The 19,159-nt window shown below is 35.3% G+C and overlaps 1 protein-coding gene across 13 annotated transcripts in view; it reads right to left on the bottom strand.

Annotated features, from left to right (window-relative positions):
- SSBP2 (single stranded DNA binding protein 2) overlaps positions 1-19,159 on the bottom strand; it is a 290,537-nt gene that overhangs the window by 208,690 nt on the left and 62,688 nt on the right. For all 13 annotated transcript variants that reach the window (XM_014857023.3, XM_014857025.3, XM_044777908.2 and 10 more), the window contains exon 2: positions 2,192-2,264. In XM_014857023.3, the coding sequence (XP_014712509.1) occupies positions 2,192-2,264 (73 nt within the window). The remainder of the gene's footprint in view (positions 1-2,191; positions 2,265-19,159) is intronic.

Raw genomic sequence — 19,159 nt, 5'->3', positions numbered from 1 at the left:
ATCAGTACAGTATCTAGTTATCTGCTAAATCCATATAACCCATTTGAGTCCAAATATCTGAATTTCCTTAAATAAGTTAGCAACATTTTTCTTTTTTGATGAAGCTTAATAATCACTGTATCTGAAATCTTATAATGTTGGTAAGAAAACAGTCTTAGGAATCCCTGATGATTAAGCAAGTTGAGCCAAGTGAAAATAGCCCTTGATCTAAAGAAAGAGATCAGTAAACTCTTTCATCATTTCATCAAGTTTTCAACTGCATTAAAATAAAAATTTAAAATCTCCATAGCCAGCTTTAGTTTCTTTTAAACACATCGTAAGTTGGCAATGATGAAGAAACAAATATTAAGAGCATCCTTTTTGTGATCTCAATCACTTCCTCTGTAGTATCAGTGGCTGTGACTTAGAAAGGGCATAGACCAAAGTCTTCTAATTAATGACTTAACTTCTGTTTTGATTTGAATTAACTTTGACACCAAATTTTTATTACACTGAATATTCCTTCTATGGTAAGATAACTGATTTCTTATATGTTGTGGGCAAATCCCTCAAATTCTGTATCTGCAAATAGGCCCTAATAGTTCATATATACAGTTGTCCCTTGGTATCCATGGGGGATTGGTTCCACGACCCCGAAGAGCCCAAAATCTGCAGATGCTCAAGTTCCTTATATAAAATGGGGTGGTATTTGCATACAACCTAGGCACATCCTCTTGTATACCTTAAATCATCTCTAGATTACTCATAATACCTAATACAATGGAAAGTCAATGTAAATAATTGTTATCCTGTATTGTTCGGGGAATAATGACAAGAAAAAAAGTCTGTACAACTTCAGTACAGATGCAACCATCGTAGGCCTTTCGATCTGCGGATGCGAGAACTTGTAGACAGGGAGGGCCGACTGTCCTAATTCATTAGATAAAAGATTTGGGAGCTATGTGTTTGTGTTTACCTGTGTGTATATGTGTGGGGAGCAGGTGAAGCTCAAGAAGGCTGTACTCATGCAGGGCACTTTGTCAAGGGGTTGCCTGTCACATCCCTGACCCAGTGAGATCCCTGGAGACAACGCGATTTTGAGCAGCACTGTCGACAGAAATATAAACGTGGCCCTAAATGAGAGCTGCACATGTAATTTTAAATTTTCTAGTAACTGCATTTAAAAAAATGTAAAACTAATTTTAGAAATACATTTATTTTACCCAACACATCCAAAATATTACCATCTCCACGAGTGGTCAAAATTTTTAAATTATTGCTATTTTATATTCTTTTGTTCATACTAAGTCTTCAAAATCCACTTCACTCTTTTAGTAATTATCAACTGGATTAGTCATATTCAAGTGCTCAAAAATCCATATATGGCTAGTGGCTACCATACTAGACAGCAGAGAAATAGAGGGAAAACCAGGGGCTTTGGAATTAACACAGACCTAGGCTTGGATCCTAGTTCCATAACTCACCAAGCTGTGTGACCATGAGTCAATTAAATAAGCACTCTGAGTCCTGTTGTTCTCATCAGTAAAACGGGAATAATACCATCTACCTTGCAAATTTCTTATAAGAATTAGAGATAATATGTGTAAAGCACTTTGGGCCATTATGTGCCTGGCATATAATAGAACTCAATAAAAATCCTCCTAATCCTCTAAATTGGAGAATAAAAAGTACCACTGTAAAAAATCTCAAATTCAAAGTTTAAAAAAATGTGAAGAAGAAAAATAGAGAAACAAGGACTTGAAATAAGATTATCAAAATGTTTTCCAACTGAAATTTAGTCATCAATCCATTATTATCCACATAAAATAAAGAGAATCCAAAATCCTATTTTCCAAAATTGTGAATAATGCCAAAATAAGATATTGCTAGAACCAGAGATACGGTGATGTTTTTCTTCTTTTTTTGATTTTAGAGCAAATTTGCTTTCTTGATTATTGTTGTCAAGGCTAATATTAGTTTCCATTTCTAAGGGGGAAATGGCTAGAAAGTTGAATAGTAAGTTACCAGCAGAGAATAGCATTTTGGGATACTAAAAATGCTTACAAATAATCTACAGACTATATTATGCATACAGATAACTAAGCATTCACATATAATATATAATGATCAATTTTTCTCAAATAATTGTTAACAGTATATTTTTCATTTGCTTATATATCAAAACACAATGCAGAAAATATATAAAACATACCTCTGATAAAAATGTTTGAGCTGATTTCTGAGCTCCTACATGGAGCAGATATTCATATACGTAGAGTGCTAACCTGGAAAATGAATAAAATATTTATTGAGAAGAGGAATATTTAAAATTCATTCTTTAAATAATGCACACACCTTCTCATTACAAAAATATTTTATGCACTAAGTGATAGAAAATCAACTCCTATAACCTTTCAATGAGAGTTTATATATGTATGTTCTGAGAGAACTCAAACTAATGAAAATAGCACATAAAGAAAAAGACAAATATATCTTTTCTTGGCAAGAAACATCCAAATATAGATTTTGTCTTGGATCATCTCACTTATCATAACCTCATGCCCTATGTTATATTTGATATAACTAATAATTTATAACCAAACATTAATAACCCCTATAACTTATTTTAAGGTACAATTACGATCCTTCATTAGCAAAATAAATGAATTAAGTGATTGGACCTTTCCAACAACTTTATGTCCTTCAATCTTTTCAGTGAATATTAACATAAACTCTAGCTGTTTACACATCCATATGCCCACATGGGTGTTGAATGTCCATTTTAATATTTGTTCAGCAACTTCTCCTTATTCTGTAGATTTGATTGTTAAGCCAATAATATTTTACCTCATAAGGCATTCAAATTAACAGCAAACTATAGCATTAAGTAAACTTTAAAGATAGTAGATTATATTAAGCATTTGGGTGCTTATAGTTCAAAGCATATAAATTCCAATTCCTGTATCCCAAAATTACACATAAATTTATCACTCAAATACAAAATATTAAGCATGCAGTATATACTTATACTACTCTCATTATCTTGTGGATTCAGAATTTTTAAGCTACACCATGTGGCTCAATTTCAGCTGAGCTGTTAACAAAATATTATTCATAAACCCAAATTAGTCTGAGGCAGTATTTTTAATGATATCTTGGACCGGTGCCCAGATAGCTCACAACAGTTCAGTTTCTGCTACACTATATTTACCAATATTGAGCCAGGTTTACGGTAAACAAAACAATGTAACAATAACCACAATTTGGTATAGCTACACCACTTCTCTTGCCAAGTGAATTTTTGATTGTTAAAGATTGATGGCATTTGCAAAAATGAATATTTTCTCCATTTTCATGAAAACTTATCAGGTACCTGTCATAAAAAGAAAGCCTGTACAAATCTAGTTGCTCTGTCCGTTTAATTCTTTCCCAATTCCAAAATTGCCCAACACTTAAAATGAGAATTATTCTGTAGTTACTAAGCAGAATTACTCTTACTAACTGTAAAAGTGTAGTTATCTGTTGAAGTTACTCACAGATGGAAAGCACGTTACTGATCATGAGTATATGTATGCAATTTAGAAACACCTCCTAACCTCAAGTTGAACGACACTTCCTAGATCTGTGCTTCCCAACTCTCTTCCTACCCTAACACACGTGAGAGAAATGACATACTCCTTTTGGCAGCAGTATCTACCTGTGCAAGTACGGCTCATCCCCAAAGTACATCTTATTGATGCACTGGATGAATTGGAATATTCCTGTAGTTTCAAACAAACCAACCAACCCTACTGGTGATTCTTATCATACATTCTGCAAACACACATATCCCACACACCCTATCCCTCCACTAACCAGGCTCAATCCTATCACATGATTCACTGACCATGATGGCAAATTTCATCTCGAAAAAGCAGAGTATTTGTAAATTTCTCCTGGAGAGATTGTGAACCCTCAAAACTGCCTGCCAGTGGCAGTGTCACCCTCCTGCCTGAGAAGAAACACAGCCTCAGGTAATTCCTTGTGGCTTGTAAAATCTTGGGCCTAGAGCCAAATGAGTGGTTCAGGCTACACAAGAACTCCAGGCCTAACTCAAAAGCTGAACAATATGGATGCTCCATCAAGCTTGGGGAAGTCGGACGTGAGAGTCAGAGATCGAAGCAGAGGCACTGCGGTGGGCCTGCAGGGTAAGAGAACAGAGCCCAGAACAGTCAAGGCCAGAGCACAACTGTTGCTATGTCTTTGCAATGAACATCATCCCTCATCCCTCACAGTTAAGCAAGTCACTTACTTGTAATCTCTTCTTTATACTATTAAAGGGGCCAATATACTACCTCTCTGTTTTCAATAATTAATTATGTAACAAAAAGGATATCTCCTTACAAGTAGAATTAAAAGCAACAATCCCCACTCTCTCTCTATGGGTCTAGGACAGTGATTCTAGAAAATGTATTGGAAGGGGCACAGAATCATGGCAACGAAGGGCCTCAAATACATAAGCAGAGATTCTAAAGCATCTTCCAAAGGGTGCACCTGCCCGCCTGGCCTCAGATCTGTGCTGCAGCAGCACACTGCTACCAACAGGGTGGTGGGGTGGATAGGGCTGAGACAATCTATCCACAACACCACCTCCTATATCCATGTTCTGCAACCTCCTTTGAACAACATTAATGCTTCCCAGGCAGTCAGGACCTCTGCTCCAGAAAGAGTGGCAGGGAGCACTGCCTGGGTGAACAATTAACTAACTCTATTGCCAAGACGACTCCATAATACATCACCAGCCAATCTCCAATATTTTAACAATCACTCTCAGGCATAAGATTCTCCAAATCTACTCTTTAGCCCTATCCTCACTAATAAGCTCCAAACCTGCTTCTCCAAATTACTGTTTTAAGTTTCTAACAAGATATTTCTCTCCTAAATTGCCCACCTCCTAAGCTAAATTCACCTTCTCCACCTGTTTACAGTACCTGTGTTCACTTTGAATGAAACATGATTTCTGAGTCTCAGTTTCCTCATCTGTAAAATGGGAATAAGAATACTTTCCTTGTATATTGCTGAAAGTATTGGAGAGCACCATAAACAGTGACAATGATCATTATAATGTCAGCTAATTCTCTCACATCTAGAAACATATTATCAAGTCACGTGCTGCATTCTAATGCTAAAATCTCTCCACATCTGCCATTCTTTTCTAGCCCCGTTCCTGCTTCTGAGGAACCACTAGGAGCCACGCCAATAGTAGGAGTACTTGCTCTAGCTTCAGATACAGATGCTGTGTATTTTCCATTAGCCCCCCACAATAGAGGCAGTAAGGCCACCAGAAATTAAGAATCTCCAGAAGGTTCTGGGGGGAAAGCCCTGCAAAAAAAGATAGTGTTTGAACACAAATGACTCCAGGGGGTGGGGAGTGACACTTGTCCATTTATGCAGGAATATAAATCATAGTACAGTCCCTTACCCAGGGACACGAGATCATCAAACTTCATAAGCAGACAACATTTTATTTGGATTCGGTTTCTACTGAATAGTGAAAATTCAAGATAAATTTAAGAAAATTTAAGATAAAAATTGAATATACAAATATTTAAACTGTGCATACTCTTGAACTAATATTTTCTTTTTCCTTTTTGGGATCCTTTAAGAAATTTAACTACTTTTGATAAAGTACAGAGTAACTACTTAACCTATAATATATATATATAAGCTATAACTTATAATGTGATCTAAATACACAGGAAAAAATGAACAATCACGCATAAGAGTTGGGCTGCAGAAGGTAGATCCACTCTTTTGTTTTTACGTTGATTAGTGAAAAAGCACATCAATGACCTGTGGATCATGTATCTTTCAATGATCTTCCTTTCATTCTAATTTTCAACTGGATATCAATGACTGAGTTAACAAAGTTGTGACCAACGATTCTAGAGAGGGAGCCAAAGCCAGAATGCAAAATATACCCGAAACAGCTCAATACCTTCTTTACTCCTGGTCACTGAAGGCTCATAACCTTCAAAAGTAAGAGCAAAGGTAGAGGCTAAAATGAGAAGGACAGAGCCGAGCCAAAGCCTGAGCCCTCGGGGCACTGCCCTCAGTCAGCAATTACACGTCACCCACGTCACCTACGGCTGTGATGCACACTAATGTCGTTGTCCCTCAGTTACACACAGGCACTCACAGAGGCCATACGAGGCCGAACGGAAAAATCACCAACACTGGTAAAACTCCACAGTTCAAATTCTACCACCCTCTAGTCCTGATAGAGTCAAATCTCTTTCAAGGAGGCTTCATGAATCAAAGTCTCTAATAATTTGGATGTGGACAGGTCTGCTGCTTAACCTTTTAACCTATTTTACAAAAGGAAAGAGTGGGGGGATATCCCATGTACACTTTACTTTGCACATGATTCTAAGAAAAGTGGATTTTTTGTTATTTAAAAAATATATAATTAGAGGAGAATTAAAGGTATATAAAAATGAACACAACAAAAAATGTTAAACCTCTGACTGCCCCCTCCAAAAATCAAATAAAATTAAAAAGCAATAACGGACTGAGAAAATAGGATATGCCATCAACAGGATGACAAAAGGCTTATAGGCTTAATCTATAAAGAGCTCATATAAAACGACCTGCCAGAATTTGAAGATCTTAATTTTTAAATAATGATGAAGGTATGGAAATTAAAACTCAAATAAGAAGAATGGCTACCTATGGCCAGTGAGTAATCCTCAGGATAAATAATCAACCTCCCAGTCATAAGAAGTTATTTTAAAATTTCACCAGTAAATGTAGCAAACATTCTAAAAACTCAAAAGCAGTCAATGCTCATAAGGGTAAAACATGGAAGTTTAAACGGTGCAGCTTTTCAGGAAAATAACATGGCAAGGTGAGTAAGTGAAAGAGGCAAAGTGTAGAACAGCTCGCACAGCACACTCCCATCTACACGCTGCACGCGCATTCTCACAATGATGTTTCACACACCTGCAGGCACAGGAGCAACAGGTGTCACGCCCCAGCCTCCCCACTCTGCTGGAGTCATTCGGGCGCATTCAAACAGTGTCTTTTATCGCAGGGCTTTTTTTCCTAGGGATTGGGGGCTTAGGCTAAGAGGAAGGCCTTTTCACTGCATAAACTGTCTTCTGTTTGATTATTTTGCCTGTGCTTCTATTACTTATTCAAAAAGAAATAAACGAGCAAGTAGTAAACAATTAAATAATAAACCTTTTCTACCATTTCACCCAGTATTTTTACTCCCAAATAGCATTCTAAAAAATTAATCAGAAATCCGAACAATGTATAATTAAGCTTGTGGCAAAACTATAGCAGTGAAAAACTGGCAATGTAAGTATCTGATAAAAGAGGAAAAATTAGACTGTGATATATGCTTGCAATGGGAAATATATTTTTGAAGATATACACAGACACACACACTGTGCATAGAAAAAGAGTGAAGGAAATATGAGTTACAGCTACTGGTAGAATCATTAATAATAAGAAGAAGAAGTAGTAACAGATAAAGTCCAACTACTATGGATGGGGCAGAAAAACTAAATAAAGCAGTAAAACCAGTATAGCCTAGTTAGAGGAGAGGCAAAGGGCCCCGTGCCCCTTCAGAAGGCCTGAGGGAGGCTCTCATCACAGCACTGGCTTCCAAACAACAATTACCACGGCAGCTTTGTGTCTCCAGTTAAAGATTAAACTTTGTGTCATTCACACTACACAAAAATCCAAGATATTTGGCTAGATAAAAATATAAAACCTCTCATAGATTTTCTGCAAAGATTTTTTCCCAGTTTGTTGTCTGACTTAATTTTGGACAGGTTTTTTGGGGGGTGGGAGGGAGAGACATTCAGATATTTTTGATTTTTAAACACAGAAATAGCTAATATGAAAATAAAAACACTAAACCCTTATAGATAAATGGGCAGAGACAATAACAAACATCACAACTAATTTTACAATGTGGAAAATGTTTAACATCACTAGAAATCAAAGAAATACATATTAAAGCAACAATGGGATTTCAATTCTCACTTAAATGCATAATAGGTAAGGAAATGGATATGCAAACGCTGCTGATGGCAATAAACTGGTATAGCTCTTTTCAAAACCAATTTGGCAATTAGTACACATCAAGAACTTTCAAAAAAAATTTCACACACTTTGATCCAATAATTCCATCACTGGGAATCTAGCCTAAAAAAATTATTTTAAATGTAGAAAAGCTTAATGCACAAAGATTTTTAACCAAAGAATATGGAGAACAATTAAAAAATAATTAAAAAGGAAACTGTTTTACAATAAAATATTTTACATTAGTTTCATGCTTAAAAATATAATTCAGAATTTACGTATACTCATTCAATAAGCACTTAAGTGACTTTTCTCTCCTTAATTTTTTAACTTTAAAATCTGGGAAAAAGTCATTGCCACACCACCAACCAAAATTATTTCAAATTTACCTTGTGAAATTTACAAAATCTAACAAACAAATTTTTACCATTCACATGAACGAAATCTACTACATGCTTGCCAATAGGTATCATCTAACAGTTCTAGCATAGATTAAGTATTTAACTAATAAGGCATCTACAACAGATAGCGTCACCTAAGAGTCTAATTACAGCAAATTCTCAACTATCCTTGTAATGAAGGGAGTTCACATTCTGGCAAAAGCCTAAAGACCTTACTTCACTCAACTCTTTCTACAACCTAGCTATCCAATTTAAGATTAAATTTCTTCCTCTGAAGGAAATGGTAGAAAACAAGCAACTATGGGCAAGATATAAAAACAGAAGGTTTCCAAGATAGTACTGTTAATTTGCAAACAAGTTTTCCAAGATACACATAAATAAAAGGTGAATACTGCCTATAGTTCAGAGCCGATTCCTAACTCTCTTTCTACACACGTATAAACATACATATGTCAATATCTATGTGTGTATAATTCATCTATATAAAACAAATCATTACTTCACAAAAGTAAATAAAAATGACCTGATTTTTAAAATCTGAATTTACAGAACAAAGTAGATATGACTGTTTATATCCTAGAAAGGGTTTTTTAAATCTTGTGAACAGGATTCATCAAGAGTTTCCTTTACATTACACATTCTAGTCATAATAATACGATTTAATATTTATAAAACTTTTTAGGAATAATGTGTGCCAGCTGTGGATAACATTTAATTATGCCTCACAATATTCCTGTGATATAGACATTTATAAACTATGCATAAATATCATTAGGTAAATGTCTAGACAATGGAAAGTCTAACTACCAAGAAATGGCCATGTCTGTCAGCCTGACCACAATATCCTGTATCCACTTTTCACACTTATGTCTGTCTATTAACTCTTAAAGTACCTTGCAAGCTATCATTTTTTTTAATTGAGGCATAATCAACATATAACATATTAGTTTCAAGTGTACAACATAATGATTCAATATTTGTATATATTGCAAAATGATCACCACAGTAAGTTTAATTAACATCTGTCATCATACATAGTTACAGAATTTTTTTCTTGTGATGAGAACTTTTAAGATTTACTCAGCAACTTTCAAATATGCAATAGAGTATTATTAACTACAGTCACCATGCTGTACATTACATCCCCATGACATTTATTTTATAACTGAAAGTCTGTACCTTTTGACCCCCTTCACACATTTTGCCCAGCCCCCACCTCCGGCAACCACCAATCTGTTCTCTGTATCCATGAGGCAAGCTATCTTTTTAATATTCTAAAAAGATGTAGTATTGAGACTGAAAAGCAAAAGAAAGTAGCCATTTAATATGAGAAAACACACATCCATCCCAAACTTCAGTGATGAAAACTGACTTAGCATTTTGCAGTCATCTCACATTTAGCAAGGAAAAAGAAAAAAGATTCAAATAAACATAAAGCCTTCAAATTATTCAATCCCCACTTGTCATTTTAAAATTCTTTTTGTTAATTTACATATGTGCAAAGGTGGAGGAAAGACAGGGTAGGATAATAACTTCAAAAAACAGCTGTTTCTAATTTCTCTCGAAATTAAGCCTCTATAGTGCACTTTCTCTCTCCTTTACCTCTGTATCCCAGCACCTAAAATAGTAAGTACTCGATACATATTTTTTTTTTTAAAGATTGGCACCTGAGCTAACAACCGTCACCAATCTTCCTCATTTTTTTCCCTTTTTTTTTGTGTTTTCTCCCCAAACCTCCCCAGCACACAGTTGTATATCCTAGTTGTGGGTCCTTCTAGTTGTGAGATGTGGGATGCCGCCTCAGCATGGCCTGATGAGTGGTGCCATGTCTGCGCCCAGGATCCAACCCATGAAAACCCTGAGTCACCGAAGCAGAGCGCGTGAGCTTAACCACTCAGCCAGCCCCTCAACATATATTTTTTAATGAATGAGTGACTCTCTTAGACCAGGCATAAGGGACTTACAGAATACTTTGATTTCCTCCAATCAAGACATTCAAATGAGAAGTGTAAGATATCCCCTTAGACATCTATTTTGGCATTAGCATCCTCTCAGTATCCTTAAGATTCAGCCTCTTAATAAAATACTGTACTGTTTGACAACATGGATGTTACCTAAACAATTCTTTCACACTGATTCCTAATCCCTATAGACAACGGGTGATTTTTTTTTTTTAAAGAAATAAATTAGTCCACTGAGTTGTGGGTGGTAGATTTTTGTTGTTTTAGTTGTTATTTTTAATAAAACAAAAGCCCAAAAGACACTAGCTTCCCTCTCTCCTCTTTATTTCCTTTTAAAAGGAAATAAATCAAGGTTAGGAAATAAACAATAAACAGATAGCACAGGGATCTTTTATTTAGCACTGGTGAATAGTATGCATCCAAAATCCTGCATCTAAAACCCATTCCCCATCTTTTGTCCTGAAATCCCAACGACAGTAGCCACAGAAGCCTCAGATAGAGAGAACTTAGAAGAGATTAAGACTCCTAATGGTCTTAGAGTCATGTTGGGTATAGAAAAGAGATCTCTCTTATGCCTGAGCTACTGTATAATTCCAGGGTTGACCATCGACACATATCAGCGTCCAAACGTGACTCCTCAATGATACAGCAATAGTTAGCTGGATCACAGCTGGTAAAAAGTGGCAAGGAGTATCTGGCAGCCACCGAGAGGCTGCTCATGGGATTGTAAGTAGTTATGAGCAGCGAAACTAGATCAGCCTGATCAAATTTTCAACAGGGCTTACAACCTGGTGCTAAGGAGGTGTGAAAAATTAGGAATCTGTTTCTAACATTGTCTTTTTAAAGTCCTTCATCATTACCAGCGAAACTAAAAACCAGCCTCAGAGTAAAACTGTGCCTATGCAACCACACAATACTATAATACCCAAGCCTTTGTTTTAAATACACTTAAAACATTTATTTTTTGTATATTTTCAATATCAATTTTAGAGAAATAGATACTTGATATACATACAGATATTGATACTAAACTGGGCATTAAATGTTTTAGGGCGGGGATAACTGCATCAGATAAGAAAGACAGGGAGAGAAATGAAAGATTTAACAATTAGATGGATGGCTGGGCATTAAAAAATACTACTGTGCTGATGTTTCATTAATGTCATATATTATAGACAAGTAATGTGAGGAGTATGGATTTGGAATTAAATGATTTGGTGTGCTTAGAAACAGAAATTCTTGCCTTATACAGACAGGCAAGTGCACAATTAAAATGACTACTATCAATTTTGGAAAAATAAAAAAAGCTAAGATATAAAGAGAATTAATAAAAATCTAATTAATCAACATTTCTTAGAAATACAGCTATTCATAGAATTTAGTAAAATTCTCTATCCAATCTTCTAGCTAAGCTATATAAACTGGAAACACAGTACTGGGTACACTCGATAATAGTACTTACTCCATTTCAATCCACCTTGAAGACTTTACTTTATACTCCAGCTCCCATTTGCCTATGGAATCTTGATATACACAGTTTAAGTCATAGTCTTTACTTCCTATCTGTTTGTGTTATCCTTACAGAGAGTAGATTTTCCTTTATACCCACCCAGAACACTAGTAGCTTTTTAATACAGTCATTTGTCTTTTAAAGAAGGGCATATGTTCTAAGAAATGAGTTGTTAAGCAATTTTGTCATTGTATGAACATCAGAGTGTACTAAAGGGGAAGAAAATTTGACACCCAAAAATGTATCTCTTTAACATGAGGATTATTTTAAGCTGATTATTTCTAAGAAACAAAAGACTCAGTTTTTCTTGTTACCTCTCCTTTAACTGCCCAAAACAATTCTGATTTTAAAAAAACCTGTCTCAGGAAGTGAGCTACCACCTTAGCAGAACATGAAGTAGGTGGCAGACAGGCAGAAACCTAGAAAAGTCTGTTTGTTAGGCTCCCCTCTGTGTTGTTCTGTTTCTGTATGACCAAACACTTGTTTTCCAAACTTTTGCTCCTTTTCACCTACCTGTGAATTGCCTTCCTTCCCTTTGAAGTCCCTTACTCTCCCAATCCCCAACATCTTCTTTTGTCTTTAGCTGAGGATGTTATTTGAGGTGAGGGCTTCGACCATTTTAGCAAGTTACTCAGTTTTCCCGGGTTTCTCCCAGTATACAAGTTATTAAACTTTTGTTCTTCTCCTGTTTTTCTGTCTCATGTCAATTTCATTCTTAGCCAAGCCAAAAGAACCTAGAGAGGTAGAGGTAAATTTCTTCCTCCCCTACAGTATTTACACAAACCTAGATGGTATAAGCAGACTACACACCGAGGCTATATGGTTCTAATCTTATGGGACGACTGTCATATATACAGGCTGGCACTGATCAAAATGTTGTTATGCAGCACATGGCTGTACTTGTTGACTAACCTTGGAGGTCTTCTTGTACTCTATTTCAATGTTTTAACATCAAAATTAACACCAGAAACCAGACTTCCACTTAGCCCGTAACAGAAGAGAAGGAGTAAGTGGGACTGAACTTGCCCTCTGGCTATAAACACTAGAAAATTGGATGTAATATATGAAACAACTGTTTTGGACAACAGGCAGTACAGGCCTGCAATTCCCGAGTAAAGTGAAACCAAAATGAGTCCTATCAACACTCTAGCTTTCTACCTCAAGGCGCATTCCAAAACACAGTGCAGGGTGGGAGAAATCCAAATATAGGACAGTGGTCTCGAGTTGAGGAGATCAAGACATCAGATTTGAGGGAGGTTAAGGCAACTGGAATTTGTGGGCAGAATATCAGACAGCAGAGAGTGACACAGAAAAAGAGCTCCAACAACCTGCATGGGGTCCCTTTGCACATATGTAGGGTGAAACTCTACCAGGCCAGGCAAGAAACCATTGGTCACACAGGGCTGAGAAACCACTGATTACTCACAGTAGAAAGACCTCAATGAATACCAAGAGTATTCAGTAGAGACCCATGGGGTCACACTTCAGATGTAGGACTATACTAGTCCTAGTGTAAAAGCAGACTTAGCCTAACAATGGTGGGTAATTTAACAACCCAAACCAAGCTTTTAACAATATGCAAGTGTAGCCAGATTAACTTGGCTAGAAAACAGCTTTAAGTAAAGATAAGTGCCAAAAACAAAGTGATATTGGGTACCAAGTCAATGATATTAAAATAACTTTCAGGTTGGTGAATGACTTGACCAAACTGCTAAAACCAAATGAATCATTACTTCTACAGCGAGAGCAGTATGAAGTACTAAGAAAAACCAATACAATGACAAATATTTTGTTACCATATTTTCATCTTAAGCATTTTTATGCTGTAACATTCTGGAGAGTTCACAGTTTTTCAGCAGGTGATATCTCTAAATCTTGAAATGAGATCAACAGAGGGGGAGAAGATTTACTTAAAAAATTCAACTGAGGACAAAATGTCCTAGAATAGTTACTTTATCAAAGGATACTTGCAGTTATATTTAGAGCCAATGTGAAATAACTTTCCCCACCTGAGAGAATAATATTATAAATGGTAATGAGTTATTTTTCCCAAATTGAGAAAATGAGCACTGCTTTGTGCTAAGAAGACACAGTGGGCATCAAGATTTAACTAGATAGAAATTTCCTAAGAGTTAAATGCAAATCAAGAAACACAATGCATCAGTTCAACACGACCCTACAAATCCAGATTAAAGACAGAAACTATACAGAGGTTTAAAAAAAAAGCAAAAGCAAACTTTTTTCAAATAAATTTTCATTGATCATTTTTACAAGAGAATTGATATTTCTTCATGCATTCAAATATGAACAGCCAAAGCACAATGACTCTAACCAAATATTCTTAAGTGACTTAAAAATTATTAGACTGTAAGATTTTATTTGGACTAATTATCTTCACCAAAGTAAATTTTCTTTAAAAAACAAAAAAGAAAAGAAAAGTTAAGTGTCATGGTAAAGCTCCATTTTTACTTTTAGAATTAACCATGTTAAATTTATGTTCTAATTCATAAATGATTAATTTCATTTCTTATTATTCAATTTCAGTTATCTTTAACCAGCTGAATAATTACTTAATGTCCTTTCCTCAAGTAAACTGCATAAGAGCACTTCCACCAGAAAATAGGCAAATAAAGCATAAGAGTTTACTAAACTCAGCCAAATGATATTAAATCTTTTTATAGGATATTCTTGGGATATTCATTTGAAATTAGTGTCTTTAATAAAGCTTTACATTATATTTATTCAAGTTCCCAATATTCGTCAGAAAATTTAAAGGCAGGAGAGAAAATTATCTTCGAAAATTACTTCCCAAAGCAATAATTTTACCTAAGTCAACAGTGATCTTAAATAAGAAATTTGAGATTTTTAAAAACATGTATATACCTTTTGATGGTACAACTTTACCTCTGGAATTTATTCTAAAACAAGTATACAAAAAGATTTATACAAAGAATTTTCATGACAGAGTTTTACAGACAGCAAAAAAAAAAAAAAGAACCTATATGTCCAACTCTGTGAAACTCATTAAATTATTGTACACCATTTGTTTATTTGCATAAAATAATGGAAGTATTTAGAATAAAATGTTAAAAAATAATCACAACAAACACTGACACCACCAAATGCCAGTGAGGCTGTGGAGCAACAGGAACTCTCCTTCATTCCTCATGGGAATGCAAAATGGTACAGCCACTTTGGAAGACAGTTCATCAGTGTCTTACAAAGCTAAACATACTCTTCCTACTATCCAAAAATCATGCTCCTTGGTATTTACTCAATGGAATTGAAAACTTACATCCACACAAAAACCTGTACATGGATGCTTACAGCAGCTTTATCCATAATTGCCAAAACTGTAAGCAACCAAGATGTCCCTCAGTAGGTTAATGGATAAACTGTGGTACATCCAGACAATGGAATATTTACTAAGCATTACAAAGGAGAGCTATCAAGACACAAAAAGACACAGAGGATCCTTATGTGCATATTACTAAGTGAAAGAAGCCAAGCTGAAAAGACTATGATTCCAACCAGATAACACTGTGGAAAAGGCAAAACTATGAAGACAATAAGAGGATAAGTGGTCGCCAGGGGTCAGCGGGGAAGGAGGGATGAATAAGCAGAGCACAGAGGATTTTTAGTGATGAAAATACTTTGTATGATGCTATTTAACAGTGGATATGTGTCATTATACATTTATCCAAACCCATGGAATGTACAACAAAGTGAACCCTAATGTCAACAATGGACTTTGGGTGATGATAATATGTCAATATAGGTCCATGAAGTGTAATAAACGTACCACTCTGGAGTGAAGTATGGATAATGAGGGACCCTATGCATGTGTAGGGGGAGGGAGTATATGGGAAATCTCTGTACCTTCTGCTCAATTTTGCTGTGAACCTAAAACTGCTCTTCAAAAAATATATTTTTTAAAAAAGTGATTACAATAGGTAATAGAGCTTCTTCCTTCTCTGTACTGTATTTTGCAAATATTCCACAATTAGGAAAACATTATTTAAAAATTTAGTCGTGAATTCATATATCTCCTTCTCAAGCTTATTGTACGTTACTATCTACATGTAATATTTCCCTCAAGTACAGAAGAACACTAATCGTGCACTCTAATAAGTCATTTCAATAAACTGTAACCAAGAAAACATGTTCTTTCTAAGTACAGTCATGTGCCCACATAATGACATTTTGGTCAATGATGGACCACACATATGATGGAAGTCCCATAAGATTAGTACCATATAGGTATGTAGTAGGAGTACCATGTAAGTTTGTGTAAGAACTCTGTAATGTTCGCACAATGATGAAACCACCGGATGCCTTTCTCAGAATGTGTCCTTGTCATTAAGCAACACGTGATTGTAATGTAAATTACACATCCCAAGAAAATAAGATGAGTGGAAAATGATTAAAAGTAGTCTAATATTTTTCCTCTCACTACTAAGCACTGAAAATAACTTAACTCAGAATTCCTTCCTGGCTTTACCACTCATCTTTCTTAATTCTTCCTGTTAATTCTCTTTTCTAACCTTTGCACGTGCCATTTCGGCATTCAGATCCACTCAGCTTTACATCTGCTTTCTCTTCCCACTCACACCACATTCCCTACTACTTCTTGCCTACTCCTTCCACCTTCTTTTTTAATGTTTCCTTTTAATGTTTCCCCTTGTTCCAACTTCCTTAACCCCAGCCAAATCCCTATACTCATCTAGCTGTAACTCTTTTGGTAATGTCTTTAGTTGGGCCTACCTCATTATTGTCACATTTAAAGTATCCACATTTCTATGCACCATTAAGTGAGGTTAGTGCTTATAATCCATTTCCCACTTTGCCTAGAGCAATCCTGGAAGAGTTTTTCTCATAACAAATTCCAGCAGTATCTCTGATCCGTACTCCTTAGGGCATAGGCAGAACAGGAAAGAAACGCTTCAGAACACACCTGTAGACACAAGGACTCAGAGCTGTTAATACCACAGAAGGAAGCGGGCAGGGGTTCAAAGGAAAACCCCAACACTGGAAAAACAAAGGATAATTCTTTCCCTCTGATTTTCAGAGGGTACAAATGTATGGTAATTTTTTTTAATCATTATTTGGAGCCACTTTTTAAAAGCTCCATATAAAATGATCAGAATCACAGGGTTTTCTCCCAGGATGTAATCTATTTCCTAGTGTTAGTGTGAAATATTTAGACACTTACAGCATTTGCTATTTCAGGCCATTTATTCATCTCTTTATTAGACAATTCTTAAGTATCTATTGCAGAATTTGTGGCAATATGCTCAGAGAGTGCTGCTTTATACCAAGAAAGAGTTTGTTTAACAAATTAGTAGCATAAAGATAATTCTAAATATGTTAGAAACAAAAACTATTTCAAACATCCTCAGAAATTTTACACAACCACACTTAGGCTCATCAGCATTAGTTAGTAAGTTCCTACTATTGTTCTACATCTTAGACAAAAACAAAGTGAAGATACAAATCTTGCCCTCAAGTAATTTTCAGACATGTTAATGGGAGAAAGCATATAATTAAAAATAAGATCACTAAGACAAAGCAGCATATGATGGGTGTGCAGGCAAAAAAAATATCAAGAATTCAGAATAGGAAGAGACCATTTTAAGAGACTCTTGACAAAAGGGCTTTAAATGACAGAGGAAATGGCACTTAAGCTAGGTAGTAAGGGAAATGGGATAGCAGGAAGAAAAGGAGATTCTTAAGGAAAGACTAATAGCATGAAAGAATTAACTACATTATATGCGACACTGGTAACCAAAATAAAATTCTCTACGTACCTAAGAGTAATAAAATGGTTTCATAATATATTCTATTATTGAGACAGATCCCTACTTATCAATATGCAATAGAAAGATTTTCCTCTACTATTACGGAATATAACAGTAATAATAGCAACTTATATTTACAGTGTTTTACAGTTTACAAAACGCTTTCACATATGAAACTAAATTGTTAATTATTTAGTAGCAGCTTATAATAATTTTAAGAATTTCTTCTCATAGTTCTCTTTTAATTATTTTTTCAGCTTATATTAAAACAAGCCTTAGTATGTGCATTTGTAATTGAAAAAATGTTCATCTAGATGGAATTCCCTATGGCATTTCCTAATTAAAATTTAGGTTACCATGAAAAGCTTTGGATCCAATACAGAAGTTTATTTTGTACCCCAAAACATAAGCAAAACCCCACAATTTTATTTAAATATCAGTGGAATTTATATTTTTCAAATTTAAAGTGATTCTGATTCTTGAGTTATATTTATATCAAAAATAAATTTTTAAAAAAGTATCTCTACATAAAAAGCCAAAATAATCAACAGAGAAAAGGAAAAAATAGACAAGGGAAGGAAAACAGGATTAAATAGAACATGAACCTCCACTAAATTAATCTCCAGATAGTCAATTTTCAATCAATTGAACTAAGAAGCATTTAGCACCCATGGATGCCTAAATCAATGAAAAGAGTGAGCTAAGAGATCGTGGCTTTCTTAAGTCCAGATGGAAATAATCAAACTAATTCCTTGATTTGAGATAAGGAATCACAGCACAATCATCAAATTTGAAAATAAAATTAAGGAGATAACTAATATATTTAGATTCCTGAATTAGTATCCTAAAAGAACAGGCACTCTGAAACACTGCACTAAATCTGGTAAGATTAACTTAACAAAAATAAACATAAAACCCTGTGTTTAAACCAAAAAACTTGTACAGGATAGACAAATAACTTAGCAACAGCCCATGTGAAAAGACAGGTTTTAGTTAACTCCAAGTTTAATATGAATTAATAGAGTTTCTGACTGCCCTGCCAAAAGAGCTAATTTCATCTTTAAATGCATTAATAGAGTACAGAACTAGAAAAGGAGAGGTAATGGTCCTAAAAAGATGAGGGATGCAGGGCGGGGGAAGACAAGTCATGAACGATGGTTGAAACCGTCAGTGATGCATAGCCTGTAAAAAGAAAAGGCTCAAATATTAATAGCTTGTCAGCTATTAGAGGGATTGGTCTTATTTCACATGGCTAAAGAGGATGGGAGTAAAACCAATGGGTTAAACTGATAAGAAGGCAAATTGTCACTCAGTATACCAAGGACCCTTTTGTAACCATTAGAGCTATCCAAAAACATGATGGGCTGGGAAATGAACAATTTTGGGGTTGGAAAATGTGAGTGTCCAACCTCTGAAAGAGTAAATGTACAGGCTGAA

The sequence above is a fragment of the Equus asinus genome, chromosome 9 (assembly GCF_041296235.1).
Source record: "Equus asinus isolate D_3611 breed Donkey chromosome 9, EquAss-T2T_v2, whole genome shotgun sequence".
In the NCBI taxonomy this organism is placed as follows: domain Eukaryota; kingdom Metazoa; phylum Chordata; class Mammalia; order Perissodactyla; family Equidae; genus Equus; species Equus asinus.
Note: the sequence above shows the minus strand (reverse complement) of the source record. Positions and strands in the feature narration are given on the sequence as shown.